The sequence below is a fragment of the Pelophylax lessonae genome (genome assembly GCF_965119305.1).
Source record: "Pelophylax lessonae genome assembly, chromosome: 10".
In the NCBI taxonomy this organism is placed as follows: Eukaryota; Metazoa; Chordata; class Amphibia; order Anura; family Ranidae; genus Pelophylax; species Pelophylax lessonae.
Genome location: NC_138777.1, coordinates 83,923,523 through 83,940,261, shown reverse-complemented (window position 1 = coordinate 83,940,261; position 16,739 = coordinate 83,923,523). Strand labels below are relative to the sequence as shown.

Genomic DNA, 16,739 nt, shown 5'->3' with positions numbered 1-16,739 from the left:
CAACACCCACAACAACAGAGACAACAACATCTACAACTCATGAAACAACTACAACTCCCACAACAACAGAGACAACAACATCTACAACTCATGAACCAACTACAACTCCCACAACAACAGAGACAACAACATCTACAACCACAGAAACAACACCAACTCCAGTTATTGTTACAACAACAACTACAACGCCCACAACAACAGAGACAACAACATCTACAACTCATGAAACAACTACAACTCCCACAACAACAGAGACAACAACATCTACAACCACAGAAACAACACCAACTCCAGTTATTGTTACAACAACAACTACAACACCCACAACAACAGAGACAACAACATCTACAACTCATGAAACAACTACAACTCCCACAACAACAGAGACAACAACATCTACAACCACAGAAACCACACCAACTCCAGTTATTGTTACAACAACAACTACAACACCCACAACAACAGAGACAACAACATCTACAACTCATGAAACAACTACAACTCCCATAACAACAGAGACAACAACATCTACAACCACAGAAACAACACCAACTCCAGTTATTGTTACAACAACAACTACAACACCCACAACAACAGAGACAACAACATCTACAACTCATGAAACAACTACAACTCCCACAACAACAGAGACAACAACATCTACAACTCATGAAACAACTACAACTCCCACAACAACAGAGAAAACAACATCTACAACCACAGAAACAACACCAACTCCAGTTATTGTTACAACAACAACTACAACACCCACAACAACAGAGACAACAACATCTACAACCACAGAAACCACACCAACTCCAGTTATTGTTACAACAACAACTACAACACCCACAACAACAGAGACAACAACATCTACAACTCATGAAACAACTACAACTCCCACAACAACAGAGACAACAACATCTACAACTCATGAAACAACTACAACTCCCACAACAACAGAGACAACAACATCTACAACCACAGAAACAACAACAACTCCAGTTATTGTTACAACAAGAACTACAACACCCACAACAACAGAGACAACAACATCTACAACTCATGAAACAACTACAACTCCCACAACAACAGAGACAACAACATCTACAACCACAGAAACCACACCAACTCCAGTTATTGTTACAACAACAACTACAACACCCACAACAACAGAGACAACAACATCTACAACTCATGAAACAACTACAACTCCCACAACAACAGAGACAACAACATCTACAACCACAGAAACAACAACAACTCCAGTTATTGTTACAACAAGAACTACAACACCCACAACAACAGAGACAACAACATCTACAACTCATGAAACAACTACAACTCCCATAACAACAGAGACAACAACATCTACAACCACAGAAACAACACCAACTCCAGTTATTGTTACAACAACAACTGAAACTACTACACCACCCACAACAACAGAGACAACAACATCTACAACTACAGAAACCACACCAACTCCAGTTATCACTACAACAACAACTGAAACCACTACAACACCCACAACAACAGAGACAACAACATCTACAACTACAGAAACAACCCCTACAACTCAAAAAACTATTCCAACTACCACAACTATACCTGTAATAACCAAGACACCATCAAAGCCTCCATCAGTTCCCCAGCACAAAACAACTTCATGTCAGCCACAGTGTAAATGGACCACTTGGATTGATGTTGATACTCCAACTTCTGGATTAGATGGTGGAGACAAGGAAACATTTGAAAACATAATGGCCAAAGGCAAACACATCTGCAAATATCCACAAAATATTGAGTGCAGAGCGGCAGATTACCCTGGTATCAGCATTGAAAATGTGGGGCAGATTATTAAATGTGATATTACAGTTGGCTTGGTTTGTAATAACAAAGACCAAATTGGAACAGTAAAGCAGTGCTACAACTACCAGATAAAAGTTTTGTGCTGTGATGATTATAGTCATTGTAGCACTACCCCCGTGGCAACAACAACAACCACATCAACTCCCACTACATCAACTTCTATCACTGTAACCACAACTACAGAATCAACTACTACTCCAACTACTACTCCAATACCAACAACAGAATCTACACCTATTACCACTGTAACGACAACCACAGAAACAACTACTACTCCAAAATCAACAACAGAATCTAAACCCACTACCACTATAACCACAACAACAGAATCAACTACTATTCCAAAACCAAAAACAACATCTACAACTGTAACCACAACCACAGAACCAACTACTACTCCAGTACCAACAACAACAGAATCTACACCTCTTACCACTGTATCCACAACCTCAGAGTCAACTACTACTCCAGTTCCGACAACAACAGGAACTACACCTATTACCACTGTAACTACAACCACAACTACTACTCCAAAGTCAACAATAACTACCTCTACAGGGTGTCAGCCACAATGCAAGTGGACACCATGGATTGATGTTAATACTCCAAGTTCTGGCTTAGAGGGAGGAGACAAGGAGACATATGAAAATATAATAGCCAAAGGCAAACAAATTTGTAAACACCCACAGAATATTGAGTGCAGAGCTGAGGAGTTCCCTGGCATCAGCATTGAAAATGTGGGGCAGATCGTTAAATGTGATGTCACTGTTGGCTTGGTTTGTAATAACAAAGACCAAATTGGGAACGTTAAAGAGTGCTACAACTACCAGATAAAAGTTTTGTGCTGTGATGATTATAGTCATTGTAGCACTACCCCTGTGCCAACAACAACGACATCAACTCTCACTCCGTCAACTACTACCTCTCTAACCACAACCACGGAACCAACTACTACTCTAAAACCAACAACAACATCTACAACTATAATTACAACCCCAGAACCAACTACTACTCCAGTTCCGACAACAACTCCAAAACCAACAATAACTACAGGGTGTCAGCCACAATGCAAGTGGACACCATGGATTGATGTCAATACTCCAAGTTCTGGCTTAGATGGAGGAGACAAGGAGACATATGACAATATAATAGCCAAAGGTAAACAAATTTGTAAACAGCCACAAAATATTGAGTGCAGAGCTGAGGAGTTCCCTGGTATCAGCATTGAAAATGTGGGGCAGATCGTTAAATGTGATGTCACTGTGGGCTTGGTTTGTAATAACAAAGACCAAATTGGGAAAGTTAAAGAGTGCTACAACTACCAGATAAAAGTTTTGTGCTGTGATGATTATAGTCATTGTAGCACTACCCCTGTGCCAACAACAACAACAACGACATCAACTCCCACTCCGTCAACTACTACCTCTCTAACCACAACCACGGAACCAACTACTACTCCAAAACCAACAACAACATCTACAACTGTAACTACAACCCCAGAACCAACTACTACTCCGGTTCCGACAACAACTCCAAAACCAACAATAGCTACAGGGTGTCAGCCACAATGCAAGTGGACACCATGGATTGATGTCAATACTCCAAGTTCTGGCTTAGATGGAGGAGACAAAGAGACATATGAAAATATAATAGCCAAAGGTAAACAAATTTGTAAACAGCCACAAAATATTGAGTGCAGAGCTGAGGAGTTCCCTGGTATCAGCATTGAAGATGTGGGGCAGATTGTTAAATGTGATGTCACTGTTGGCTTGGTTTGTAACAACAAAGACCAAATTGGGAAAGTTAAAGAGTGCTACAACTACCAGATAAAAGTTTTGTGCTGTGATGATTATAGTCATTGTAGCACTACCCCTGTGCCAACAACAACAACAACGACATCAACTCCCACTCCGTCAACTACTACCTCTCTAACCACAACCACGGAACCAACTACTACTCCAAAACCAACAACAACATCTACAACTGTAACTACAACCCCAGAACCAACTACTACTCCGGTTCCGACAACAACTCCAAAACCAACAATAGCTACAGGGTGTCAGCCACAATGCAAGTGGACACCATGGATTGATGTCAATACTCCAAGTTCTGGCTTAGATGGAGGAGACAAAGAGACATATGAAAATATAATAGCCAAAGGTAAACAAATTTGTAAACAGCCACAAAATATTGAGTGCAGAGCTGAGGAGTTCCCTGGTATCAGCATTGAAGATGTGGGGCAGATTGTTAAATGTGATGTCACTGTTGGCTTGGTTTGTAACAACAAAGACCAAATTGGCAAAGTTAAAGAGTGCTACAACTACCAGATAAAAGTTTTGTGCTGTGATGATTATAGTCATTGTAGCACTACCCCTGTGGCAACAACAACATCAACTCCCACTTCATCAACTACTACCATTCTAACCACAATCACGGAACCAACTACTACTCCAAAACCAACAACAACATCTACAACTGTAACTACAACCACGGAATCAACTCCTACTCCAATAACAACAACAACAGAATCTACACCTATTACCACTGTAACGACAACCACAGAAACAACTACTACTCCAAAACCAACAACAGAATCTAAACCCACTACCACTATAACCACAACAACAGAATCAACTACTATTCCAAAACCAAAAACAACATCTACAACTGTAACCACAACCACAGAACCAACTACTACTCCAGTACCAACAACAACAGAATCTATACCTCTTACCACTGTATCCACAACCCCAGAACCAACTACTACTCCGGTTCCGACAACAACAGAAACTACACCTATTACCACTGTAACTACAACCACAACTACTACTCCAAAGTCAACAATAACTACCTCTACAGGGTGTCAGCCACAATGCAAGTGGACACCATGGATTGATGTTAATACTCCAAGTTCTGGCTTAGAGGGAGGAGACAAGGAAACATACGAAAATATAATAGCCAAAGGTAAACAAATTTGTAAACAGCCACAAAATATTGAGTGCAGAGCTGAGGAGTTCCCTGGTATCAGCATTGAAAATGTGGGGCAGATCGTTAAATGTGATGTCACTGTTGGCTTAGTTTGTAACAACAAAGACCAAATTGGCAAAGTTAAAGAGTGCTACAACTACCAGATAAAAGTTTTGTGCTGTGATGATTATAGTCATTGTAGCACTACCCCTGTGCCAACAACAAAAACAACAATAACTACATCAACTCCGACTCCATCAACTACTACCATTCTAACCACAATCACGGAACCAACTACTACTCCAAAACCAACAACAACATCTACAACTGTAACTACAACCCCAGAACCAACTACTACTCCAGTTCCGACAACAACAGAAACTACACCTGTTACCACTGTAACTACAACCACAACTACTACTCCAAAACCAACAATAACTACCCCTACAGGGTGTCAGCCACAATGCAAGTGGACACCATGGATTGATGTTAATACTCCAAGTTCTGGCTTAGATGGAGGAGACAAGGAGACATATGAAAATATAATAGCCAAAGGCAAACACATTTGTAAATACCCACAAAGTATTGAGTGCAGAGCTGAGGAGTTCCCTGGCATCAGCATTGAAGATGTGGGGCAGATCGTTAAATGTGATGTCACTGTTGGCTTGGTTTGTAATAACAAAGACCAAATTGGCAAAGTTAAAGAGTGCTACAACTACCAGATAAAAGTTTTATGCTGTGATGACTATAGTCATTGTAGCACTACCCCTGTGCCAACAACAACAACAACAACAACATCAACTCCCACTACTACCAAAGTAACTACTACAAAACCAACAACAACAGAATCTACAACTCCTACCACTGTAACCACAACTACAGAATCTACTACAACCAAAGTTCCTACAACTACAGAAGCAACTAAATCAACAACTCAAACAACACCAAAGACCACGACACCTTCAAAATCTACAACCACTTCAAAACCAACCACTCACAAGCGCTGCTTCTGCCGCGTAGGTGACAAATACTACTCACCAGGTAAGATCTTTCTTTATCTTTCTTTCTTTCTTTCTTTCTTTCTTTCTTTCTTTCTTTCTTTCTTTCTTTCTTTCTTTCTTTCTTTCTTTCTTTCTTTCTTTCTTTCTTTCTTTCTTTCTTTCTTTCTTTCTTTCTTATGTATATTCGGGTTCCTTCTGCAGGAGAAATTATCTACAACAAGACTGATGAAGCTGGGTGCTCTTTCTATGCCTTTTGCAATGACTTTTGTGAGGCTGAGAGATTTACAGGACCTTGTACAACGACAACCCAAGCTACTCTCACAACAACTATACCAGAAACTACAACCTCACCAACAACCCAAAGGCGTACAACATGTAGAAAGTCAACTACTCCTACAACTACTACAACCACAGTTGTTCAAACTACACAAGTAGAAGGTTGTCCACCAAGAAAGGTAACTGAACTAAACCTCCCTATAACTAACCTCAGAATAAGAATATCTGTTTTTTTCATTATAAAGATCCTGATTTATAAAATAAATTAAGTACCGTATTTATCGGCGTATAACACGCACTTTTTCCCCCTGAAAATGTAGTGCAAACAGTGGGTGCGTGTTATACGCCGATATTTTTTTTCCAGGAGGGGGGGGCGGGGATCGGGGGGTCCTCCCCGGGTATCCACACATTGGAATGGTGTCAGGCTGGCTGCCCCTCCTCTCCTGGCCGTGGGACAGCCCTGCCAGCGTACTCTGCAGTTAAGAAAAAATCATGCCCTTTTTTATAGATCGTTCCGACATTATGTCATTGAAGAATGCTGCCTCTAAATACCTTGATAGCTTTGTTCGTGCTGGCTGCTCTCCCCTTCCCGCCCCTCCTCCTCCTCTGAGTGTAATTTCAGATTGGTGGAGGAGAGCGATCACATGACAGTCCATTACACGTCAGAGGAAAGCAGTCACATGACCGGCCATGTACGAACGGAGCTAATGAGGTATTTAAAGGCATCGGCTTACAATAACAGTGACACAAAGGATACATCTATGAAAAGGGTCTGGTAGTGATTTTTTTTTACTTTAGAGAACGCTTGCAGGACTGTCCCAGGAGACTGGGGGTTTCCTGTGAGTGCAGGGGGGCTGTGCAATGTAAAGGGGGCTTTAAAATAAAAGGGGGTATGAACTGTGCATTGGGGGGAACTGTGAAATGTATAGGGGGGCTGTTTAATGAAAGGGGCAGTATACTGTTATTTTTAAATATTTAAAATGTTTTTTTCCTGAAACTTCCCTCTTAAAGTGAAGGTGCGTGTTATACGCTTGTGCGTGTTATACGCGGATAAATACGGTATATTAAGCATATTCATTTTGGAAAAGTGAATCTTCACTTTGTAAAGGAAACGTTCACTTATGTTTCCCTCATTCACTAAGCTAAGTGCAATTTTCCCCTAAAAAAGGGAAAATTCACTTTGCAAAGTAAAAATATGCTCAATTCCTTTAGTAGATCACGATGAGTGTCTCAAAAGTGAACCCTTTCAAAAGTTAACGCGCATAATCTCTTAAGGTAAAATGTTACCTCAATTAACGGGAGCTTAGTATTCCCAAAACATTTTTTTTATCTGGTCACTATGCATTTATTGAATTGTTCCATTGGATTTTTGGAGAGCTTGCCATTTTTTTCAATTTTCTGTTGCAGTACTATAAAGGGTTGTGCACACAATTGCAGTTTTGCACATGAGGTATGTGTGTTGTGTGGTTTGTGTATCAAACATGGGCCTGTCACATTCTATCTAAAGCAGGGTTGTCTGGCAAATGTTAGCGTTTGTTTTTTCCTAGTGTGTTGGTAGAATTATAGTGTGAAAATATATATTATATTTAATACTTTGTAAAGACATTGTTTATATCATTACCATATTAGGTACAGCCAAAGCATTTTTTTAGTTTTGGGTAGTGTATACAAAAATTAAAACCCTAACATGTTTTATTTTTTATTTTTTTGCTGTCTATATCCCACTGGGGAGATTTCCCCTCACTGCCTGTCCTGAAGATGCAACAGGAAATTAAAATTAAAATGAGGGCAGACAGTTGTTGCTAGAATGCTTGTTTCTATTGGATTATTTATCCTATTTTTTTCTCTGGTGATAACTTTACGATTTTGGATTTCTTATTTCTTTCTGTCAAATAAAGAGGAATATCTCTCCAGTGGAGGCCCAGGCAGCAATAACAACTTGACAGAGTGCCTAGTTCTTCCCCACTATCCAGAAATAATAAGAGAAAAATTGCCTTTACGTACATTTTAAATATAAATTAAATGTAAATGTGTTTATATGTAACATTTCTACATTTTTATACCCAAGATTTATGAAAATTGCAGGATAGATACATGCTCATCTAAGATTCCATGAGTCAGATGTTTGGTTTGGTTGTATTGATCCTCCCTTCAGTTTATGTACACCCAATCTGCTGCTATTACATCTACAACATGATGTATATAGAAAGTTCATATATACTTAATAAAGCTGTATGTTTAAGGAGACACTAAGGTGGATTTACTAAAGGCAAATAGACAGTGCACTTTGCAAGCATAGTTGCACTCAGCAAGAGCACTTGCTCCAGAGCTTAGTAATTGAAAGGAGGCTCTGCTGACTTCAATCATCCAAACATGTGTAGGCAAAATTTGTTTTTGTTTTTTTCTCGCATGTGATTGGGTATTTTTTGCAAAGTGAAGCTTCATCTCTCATTACTACGTTCTGGAGCAACTTTATTTGCAGAGTGTACAGTCTTTTTGTCTTTAGAATATCCATCCCAAAGTTACACTGCCCATGCAGGTCAAAGTGACAGAACGTGTGAAAAGCCTCCTGCCAACCACCCCCCCCCCCCTCCTTACTGACCCACATTGGTATTGTCACTTTCCCAGTCATGTGACAGTGTTCAGGCCTAGTGATTGTCTGTTGGGCACCTATACTCTCACAGGACAGCTGGTCACATATTCCCCTATACATGGATATATTGGGTATTCTCATCCTCTATTGAGGAGTAAGGAGGTGCAATCAGGCAAAGGTAAGGTAAATATAAAGGGGCCTATGAGTGAACTCTACTCTTTTCTTTGCATGAGCAAGGTGACAATGTCTCTTTAAAACTAAAAAAGGAATAGCCATCAAAAGAATCCATAAAAACTTTCTATATGCCACTGTATGCGTTTGTGCTGTAACATTATAAAATGTAAATAAATAAATATTCCCATTCTATAGACCAATGAGACATGGACAAATGACCATTGTGAAGAGGTCACATGCCATGGAAACAACATCACTACTCACAAGCCGGTGACCTGCCCTGAAGTCAAAGAGATAACTTGTACTAATGGCTTCCCACCAATTAAGAAAAAGAGTGCAGATGGTTGCTGTTACCACTACGAATGCCAATGTAAGTTTAATAAAAGAAGAACCTCCTTGCCAAACAAGCATTTATAATATAATAGTAATTTCTGTTTGTGATCTTAATTATAACTCAAAGTCCAGTTCTGGGATGGATAACCAATCCCAAACTGCACAGTCCTCCTCCCACCCCCCAAAAAACACCTATACTAACTATCCAGTGTAAGAAAGATCTGTATACTTACCTATTTTCAGGCTGCTCTAGTCTGGTCATGCCTGTATCAGCTAGCAGCGTCTGCAGGGGAGAGAAGGTAGTGCCAACAACTTAGGGCTTATAGTAAGCCTATGGGGGATGTTACTGCTCAAGAATTCCAAACATTGTCCAAGCGTTCTCCCCTTTCCTCTTTATCTGGAGCTGGCTGATACAGGGCCACTGAACTGGACCAGAGTAGCATAGGTGTTAGAAAAGGTGTGGGAGGAGTTTTTGGATTTTGGATTTTACATTTTAAAAGCTATGTGTAGGTAAAACCTTTTTTTAATTTTTTTTTATTTTTTTTAGAATAGCTTAAAGCGTAACTAAACCAACCAATTTACATGTACATTCAAGGCATGACAATAATAACTGTCATACTTGCTTTTGTTCCTAGTCAAACTGTTAAGCTCCTAAATTGTTGGTGTTACATGTGCAGCACCATGGTAACTGCAGATCAAGCTAAGGCTAAGATGACAGTTCCATTGGCTGTAAAGGGTAGGAGGGTTTAGTTCCTCTGTAAACTTAAAATTCTTTCACTTTCTCTCCTGGAGAATCCCCAACAACAAGAAGTGAGAGGAATTATCCACAAAGTGAGGGGGTTCCCCTCATAGTTGTTAATGAAACATGTGTCCCCCTAGGATGATTTACCCTTTCCTTTCGTACTGATAACAATTTTAATATGTGGATTTTCTATAACTTACTGTCTCAGTGGCAATGGTATCCAGGACAGATAGAGAAGGTTGAAGTGTGTGTAAACCCTAACAATGAACTTCTTTTATTTGCTCCCTTCTGGCCTGTCAAATATACCATTGAAAGTATTTTGTAATATCTGTTTTATAGGTGCAAATAAGTGTTGATTTTTCCAGAAACCTTGTGAGATGATAACTTTCAAAACTTTCTACGTACAAGGAGGGATTATAGAGATAAGGAAGGTGGAGGGAGATGAGGAAAGCTCTCTGTTTTTTTGTAATCCATCAGAAATTAAGTAGGCAGGGCTGACACCGCATGTTTAGTAAATCAAAGCAGGAAATATACTGTATTTTCATGACAAAGAGGAAGGTAGGAGCACATTATTAGGGGAACTCAAAACATATCTAAGGACGAATTTACAGTGGTAGTCCCCTTGAGAACTGCCTATGCCTAATTCAGGCAAACATTTGCACCAATGTTTGTAACATTTCCAGTACATCCAGCAAATTCAGGTAGTTTCTCCTACCGCAACTTTAGGGACTTGTCCCTAAAGTTGCAGCAACAAATTCTTAATAAAATTACCACCAGTTCTCAGATAAATCTGGCAGTAATTAAACAAACTCTGAACTGGTGTACAGGATGTGTTGGGTTGCTGTCATGTATGTGTGCTGAATCCCCATCTCCATTCAGCTGTAATTTCTTAGCCAAAAACTAAATGTAGATGGGGAAATAGATGATGTCATCACCCAAAGGTGGGCAAATGGCTTGTCTTTGGAAGGACAGGGTCTGATGGGAAGCTGAAGCTGAAAGACTGGTCCCTTATCAGGTCCGCTTTACTTTTGATTGACAGCACGTGACAGTAAGCCAATTCAAAAATGGCTATTGGACTAATTAGCGGCTATGGGTTTTTCCCACTGCTTTGCACTGTCATTTAAAAATAAAGTAAACCTGATGGGGAACTAGTTTCTCAGTTTCCCATCAGGCTCTGTCCATCCAAATATAAAACTCCTCAGCCATGTGTCTGCAGTGTGACGCTGCTTCTTCAGTGCAGACATGGACAGATTCATGTATCTGTCTGCGACAGGGCATGATTCAAGTACAAGCACAGACACTTTCGGTGTTGTGCTTTCGGTGTCTATGATTTCCTTTATTATTTCCCCGGTATATTTCAGGCACATCAACAATTTTCCTTTACTAGCAGCATGTTTAAAGAGATAGATCACAATTAGGTTTGCATGTATTGCAAAGATGTACTAAATATAGTCAACACTAAAATTCCATCCAAACTAAACAATAAATTAAAAAATAAAGTTCTAGCTATACATACACTTTGAAATCCTTTGTTTTACATGGTGCAAGTGCATAATAATGCAGACAAATTGCTTGCCTTCTTACAGGTGTCTGCAGTGGATGGGGTGATCCACATTACATAACCTTTGATGGAACCTACTACACTTTCCTGGACAACTGCACATATGTCCTTGTTCAGCAGATCACTCCCAAGTATGACAATTTCCGGATCCTTGTTGACAACTATTTCTGTGATGCCGACGATGGCTTATCCTGCCCACAGTCTATCTTGATCTACTATAAAGCCAATGAGATTGTTTTAACACGTATGGTATATGAAGGAAGGATGAGAAATAGGGTAAGAGATGCATATTTTTTTTCATACGAGTCCATTGCATTGTTGTCTAGTTGGACTTGGAATGATACCAAACATCATCCTTATTCTCCAAAATAATGCATACACTTCCATTAATTAATGTCAGTTGCGAGGTAGTTGTTTATCGTTGTCAGCTTGCAACAGAAACTGATGTTACTTAAAGGATTTCTAGGTAATAAAGGTTGCCTTTGTAAACTTTGCCTGGGGGTCCTAGGTGGGAGGAAAAATTCTGGGCATGGGGTGACAGGTTAGATTTTCAAGAAGGAAAGGGCTAAAATTCTTCCTTACTATTGTATGCAGAGAGTGTTACAGATGAGGGTAGAGATCCTGCTGCCCATTCTCAGACAATGCGAGCCAAATCTAATTTGACCTTGGTTAAACTTTGGCTGTTTGGAGAATCTGAGTATGGGTGCACTGGGTGGCAGAATGTTTTAGTGTTTGAAAAGGTGTCAATGGGTCCAAGTAAGTAAAAAGTGTGACATGTTGTCCTAACTAACGAGAATTTGTTAATCTAAAGTGGCCTCTGAGTCAATTCAGGGAAGCCATTCCTGAATTGTAGGAGCATGTGGGGATCTCCAATGTTGTGGCAATAAAATTGTGCATCTTTCAGCAGGTGAAATACCAGGGAATTCCTGTACTGTTTCATGTTCTTGTTAGTGTGATGGAGCAGGTATGAAGCATGTTAAAAAGGGAGAGCAATGTCAGACAATAGGCAATTGGCTGTAGAATAAAATGGTTGGATCAGGGCAGTGCCATAAGATATATAGGCCTATGCTACTGTTCCATTTCAAGCAGGTGTCAGGCAGGTCAGTTGAGACGTGGCATAAAACTACAAGGTTCGGGTACCAGCTGGTTCTGAACTTGTAATTCATCTCTTGAATGTCAACATTAATAGAACCCTGGAGATATAAGATATTAATAAATTCCTACTTTTCCACTGTGAATTCCTTTGGAGAGAGTGTTAGGGACAAGTGCAAGTAGATCGATGTTTGATGGGACATTAATGTGTGGGAGAAGCATAGGGATTCAGGGGTGGGTGATAGAACATAGTTTGATCTAGTGCAGGGGTCATTCAGGAAGTATTGGAGCTGGAAATAGGGCCATGTTAATACTGACTGGGTTGACCTTGTTTATGGTATTCAATGTGTGAAATTAGCCAAATTTGCTACTGCTTAAAGGGATTGTAAAGGCATAAGGTTTTTGCTCTTAATGCATTCTATGCATTAAGAGCAAAAACCTTCTGTGTGCAGCAGCCCCCCTCACCCCCTAATACTTACCTGAACCCATCTTTATCCAGCGATGTTTCAGGAGTGTCTCAGTTGCCCGGGACACCCCTCCTCATTGGCTAAGACAGTCAATTAAAGTCGGTCAGCCAATCAGGAGACAGAGGGGGCAAGGCCGGGTCATGACTCCGTGTCTGAATGGACACAGGGAGCTGTGACTCGGCTTGGGGTGACTCAGCTTGCTGTGGGGGCACTTAACAGGAGGGTGGGACCAGGAGCACCAAATAGGGACCTGAGAAGAGGAGGATCCAGACAACTTTGTGCAAAACCCACTGCACAGAGCAGGTAAGTATAAAATGTTTGTTATTTGTTTTTCTTTTTTTAAATTAGACTTTACAATTACTTTAAGAACATTCAAAGATCAGGGTTTCAAGCTAAGAGAAAGGTCTTGGTCTGGACACAACTATAGATCTTGCACTGAATTCCAGAGTAAATAAGTGCTTACTTCCTATGGGGATACTTTGGGACTGACTGTATCCTGTTCTATCCACTCTACAGATTAGGTTCAACAATAACTGGATCTCTCCAGGTTTTACCAAAGATGGCATTACCATCACTTCTGCTGGTATCAATATGAATGTGGAAATTCCAGAACTAGGTGCCTTCATCTCATTCAGCGGAATGATCTTTGTCATTAACCTGCCATTTAGTAAATTTGCTTACAACACAGAGGGACAATGTGGTATGTAAATGCCTGTTAACATTTTCATTAACTATTAGGGTTATGGCTTTCTGTAAAGTTTTACATTGTATTTTTATCGTTTTTATCGTTGAGTGAAATATTTTGATGCTTTTTCCCCACAAAGGCACTTGCTCCAACAACAGCACTGAAGACTGTCGAATGCCAGATGGCAAGATTGTAAAAGATTGTTCTGCCATGGCTCCGCACTGGAGGGTTAATACCACAACACCTGGCTGCAGTAAACCACCTCCCCTAACACCAACTCATCCAACTCCCCCACCAACTTGTAAACCTTCAAAACTATGTGATGTCATCTTAAGCGAGTAAGTTAGATTATAGTTATATAAATAAAGCAAATTCCATAATAGTTTCTTTTTATTCACCTTACAAGCATGTTCCAGAAGATTAAAGCAAAACTTCATTTTTTAAAAAAATAATAAAATAATTTTTAGTAAAGTGCCCAGGATAGGTTAAAAAAATAAATCTACTTTATTTGCAATACTCACCTTAAATCTAGAGTTTTCCCTGGTTAAATTCTTTTGACCATTAAATGGGGCTAGTCTTGTGGGTTGAATGATCACCAGCATCACTCAACTCACTTCCTCTGAGCCTAGGTTACTATGGATCAGCCCCATGGGAGTGCATCATCACACCAGCCTGCATAAACCAAACAGACTCAGGCCATACACTGGCAAAGTCAACCATAGAAAGATGAGTAGAATTTCAGCTTCAACTTAGTCTTCTCCCTCTGGCCCGTCTGACTGACGCATTTCTTTCACTCTGGTTGGGTGTAATTGTTGAGTGATTATAACACGTTATTGTTTTTACACAAATGATGCAAGGCAGATTCCCTTTTTTTATAGAGTGGTTATAATGTATGCTTTTGTTTTATACTGTGGTTGCATGACAGGTTCACTTTAATTCAACTCCTCTCTTTCAAGTATCTTTGCTGAGTGCCACAAGATTCTACCACCCAAGCCTTACCATGAAGGTTGCGTCTTTGATGCCTGCCGGATTAGCAACGATTCAGTTCAGTGTTCCAGTTTGGAGATTTATGCTTCCATATGCAGTGCCAATGGAGTCTGTGTAGACTGGAGAGGAAAAACTGGAGGCCATTGCCGTAAGTTCTATAACTGACTCTATTTTAAAATGTCCATGTAAGGATCATTGATTCATATAACAGAGAAAAAAAATCTATCTATCTATCTATCTATCTATCTATCTATCTATCTATCTATCTATCTATCTATCTATCTATCTATCTATCTATCTATCTATCTATCTATCTATCTATCTATCTATCTATCTATCTATCTATCTATCTATCTATCTATCTATCTATCTATCTATCTATCTATCTATCTATCTATCTATCTATCTATCTATCTATCTATCTATCTATCTATCTGTGGTGTAATCTAATTTTTCTATTTTTTCTTTTTTTAAAAATATAGCATACAACTGTCCAGCTGGAAAAGTGTATAATCCTTGTGGACCAGTGCATGTTAAGACCTGTGAAAACAAGTAAGAAATGTTAACAAACATAAAGCATTCTTCTTTTTTTTTTTTTTTTTTTTTTGCAACACATCTTTCTTACTGTTCATTGGTTTATGTTTTCTCCTTCTCTTAAACCACACCTCCTGAATTAGTTGGAGTATTCAATGACTGTACCAAAACAGAATATAAGGATCACAGGGATTGGGAAAGCTATTGCAATAAGCTATCTTTCCTGTCAATATTGAAGCATTAATACTAAACCATAGAAGGCATTGTATAAGGAAGAGTACTCAATCTAATTTTGTGTTGGGACTTGTTCTGCTTACATTTTTCCTATCTATAGTAAAAAAAAGTCTCTAGATCCATCCTGCATTATTCTAAATTTGATCAATTTGACTATTTTAAAGACATTTTAAACTGATTTATTTTGAGGTCTATATCGGTATAGGCAAGTGTCACAATAATTAGTTCCAAATTGTGATCCACCACAGTTCAATGCCATTACTACATTTTTCTTTTTACAGACAAATGGAAAATGTTGCTACTGGCACAACTGAAGGCTGCTTCTGTCCAGCTGGAACAACCCTTTTCAATTCCTACTCTGATACTTGCGTCAAGAGTTGTGGTAAGTATGCAAAATACAGTATATAATCTAGTATATAAACTAGTAAGCAACTGAAAGGACTATAAAAAGTACAAATATACTGTAATTCATATATATTTTTTTTAAATTCTTAGTTCATTTTTAGATTTCAATAATGTCATTAAAAAAAGTTTTCTTATTTCTTTCTTGCAGCTTGTGTTGGTCCTGATGGAATGCCCAAAGCTGTGAGTTGGACTTAAACATTCAAACATTAAAAATACTAGTTACATTTTACATATTTTAATTTATACTTTTTTTTTATATTATGAGTATTAGTCCTTCCCTAAAAAAATAGGATTTTCACTTTACAAACATTTTAAATGAACATAATCCCTTGTTTGCATGTTCACTTCTCCTGTGCAGGAAATATTCTCATTCTTGAAAATGTAAGCTAATAGATTGCAATGAGCAACAAAAAGCTTGACAATGACAGTTGGAAGCTGATAGACTACAATGATTAACAAAAAATGTTAAAATGACAGTTGGAAGCTGATAGACTGCAATGATTAACAAACGTTTTTAAAATAACAGTTGGAAGCTAATGCAAAAAAAGTTTTACATTTAAAACACTTTTAATACATCACATTCTCCATACTGTGTTGTAAATTCTTCCTTCACATGCCTCCTGTTCCTTTTGATACCAGATGTATAATTATATGTATTGGGCCCAATTAAAAAGCCATTTATTTCCTTTATCCCCTGCTATAATAATACCAGTGGATAAACATACTCTATAGTTATATAGTTACCACAGAAATATTAGTATTATACAAGTACAGGGTAAGTTTACATAGACGTGAAAAAAATGTCCACACTCACTG

General features: G+C 38.9%; 1 protein-coding gene across 1 annotated transcript in view; it reads left to right on the top strand.

The window, feature by feature from the left end:
• Positions 1-16,739, top strand: part of LOC309565516 (mucin-5B-like) — a gene marked incomplete at its 5' end in the record, with an annotated part of 64,383 nt that overhangs the window by 30,960 nt on the left and 16,684 nt on the right. Inside the window, 14 exons of the mRNA XM_082270485.1 lie at positions 517-563; positions 1,047-1,142; positions 1,311-1,613; positions 2,178-2,431; positions 3,737-5,880; positions 6,042-6,295; positions 9,079-9,253; positions 11,545-11,795; positions 13,595-13,778; positions 13,903-14,101; positions 14,720-14,898; positions 15,233-15,302; positions 15,800-15,900; positions 16,072-16,103. Coding sequence (XP_082126611.1) covers positions 517-563; positions 1,047-1,142; positions 1,311-1,613; positions 2,178-2,431; positions 3,737-5,880; positions 6,042-6,295; positions 9,079-9,253; positions 11,545-11,795; positions 13,595-13,778; positions 13,903-14,101; positions 14,720-14,898; positions 15,233-15,302; positions 15,800-15,900; positions 16,072-16,103 — 4,289 coding nt within the window. The remainder of the gene's footprint in view (positions 1-516; positions 564-1,046; positions 1,143-1,310; positions 1,614-2,177; positions 2,432-3,736; positions 5,881-6,041; positions 6,296-9,078; positions 9,254-11,544; positions 11,796-13,594; positions 13,779-13,902; positions 14,102-14,719; positions 14,899-15,232; positions 15,303-15,799; positions 15,901-16,071; positions 16,104-16,739) is intronic.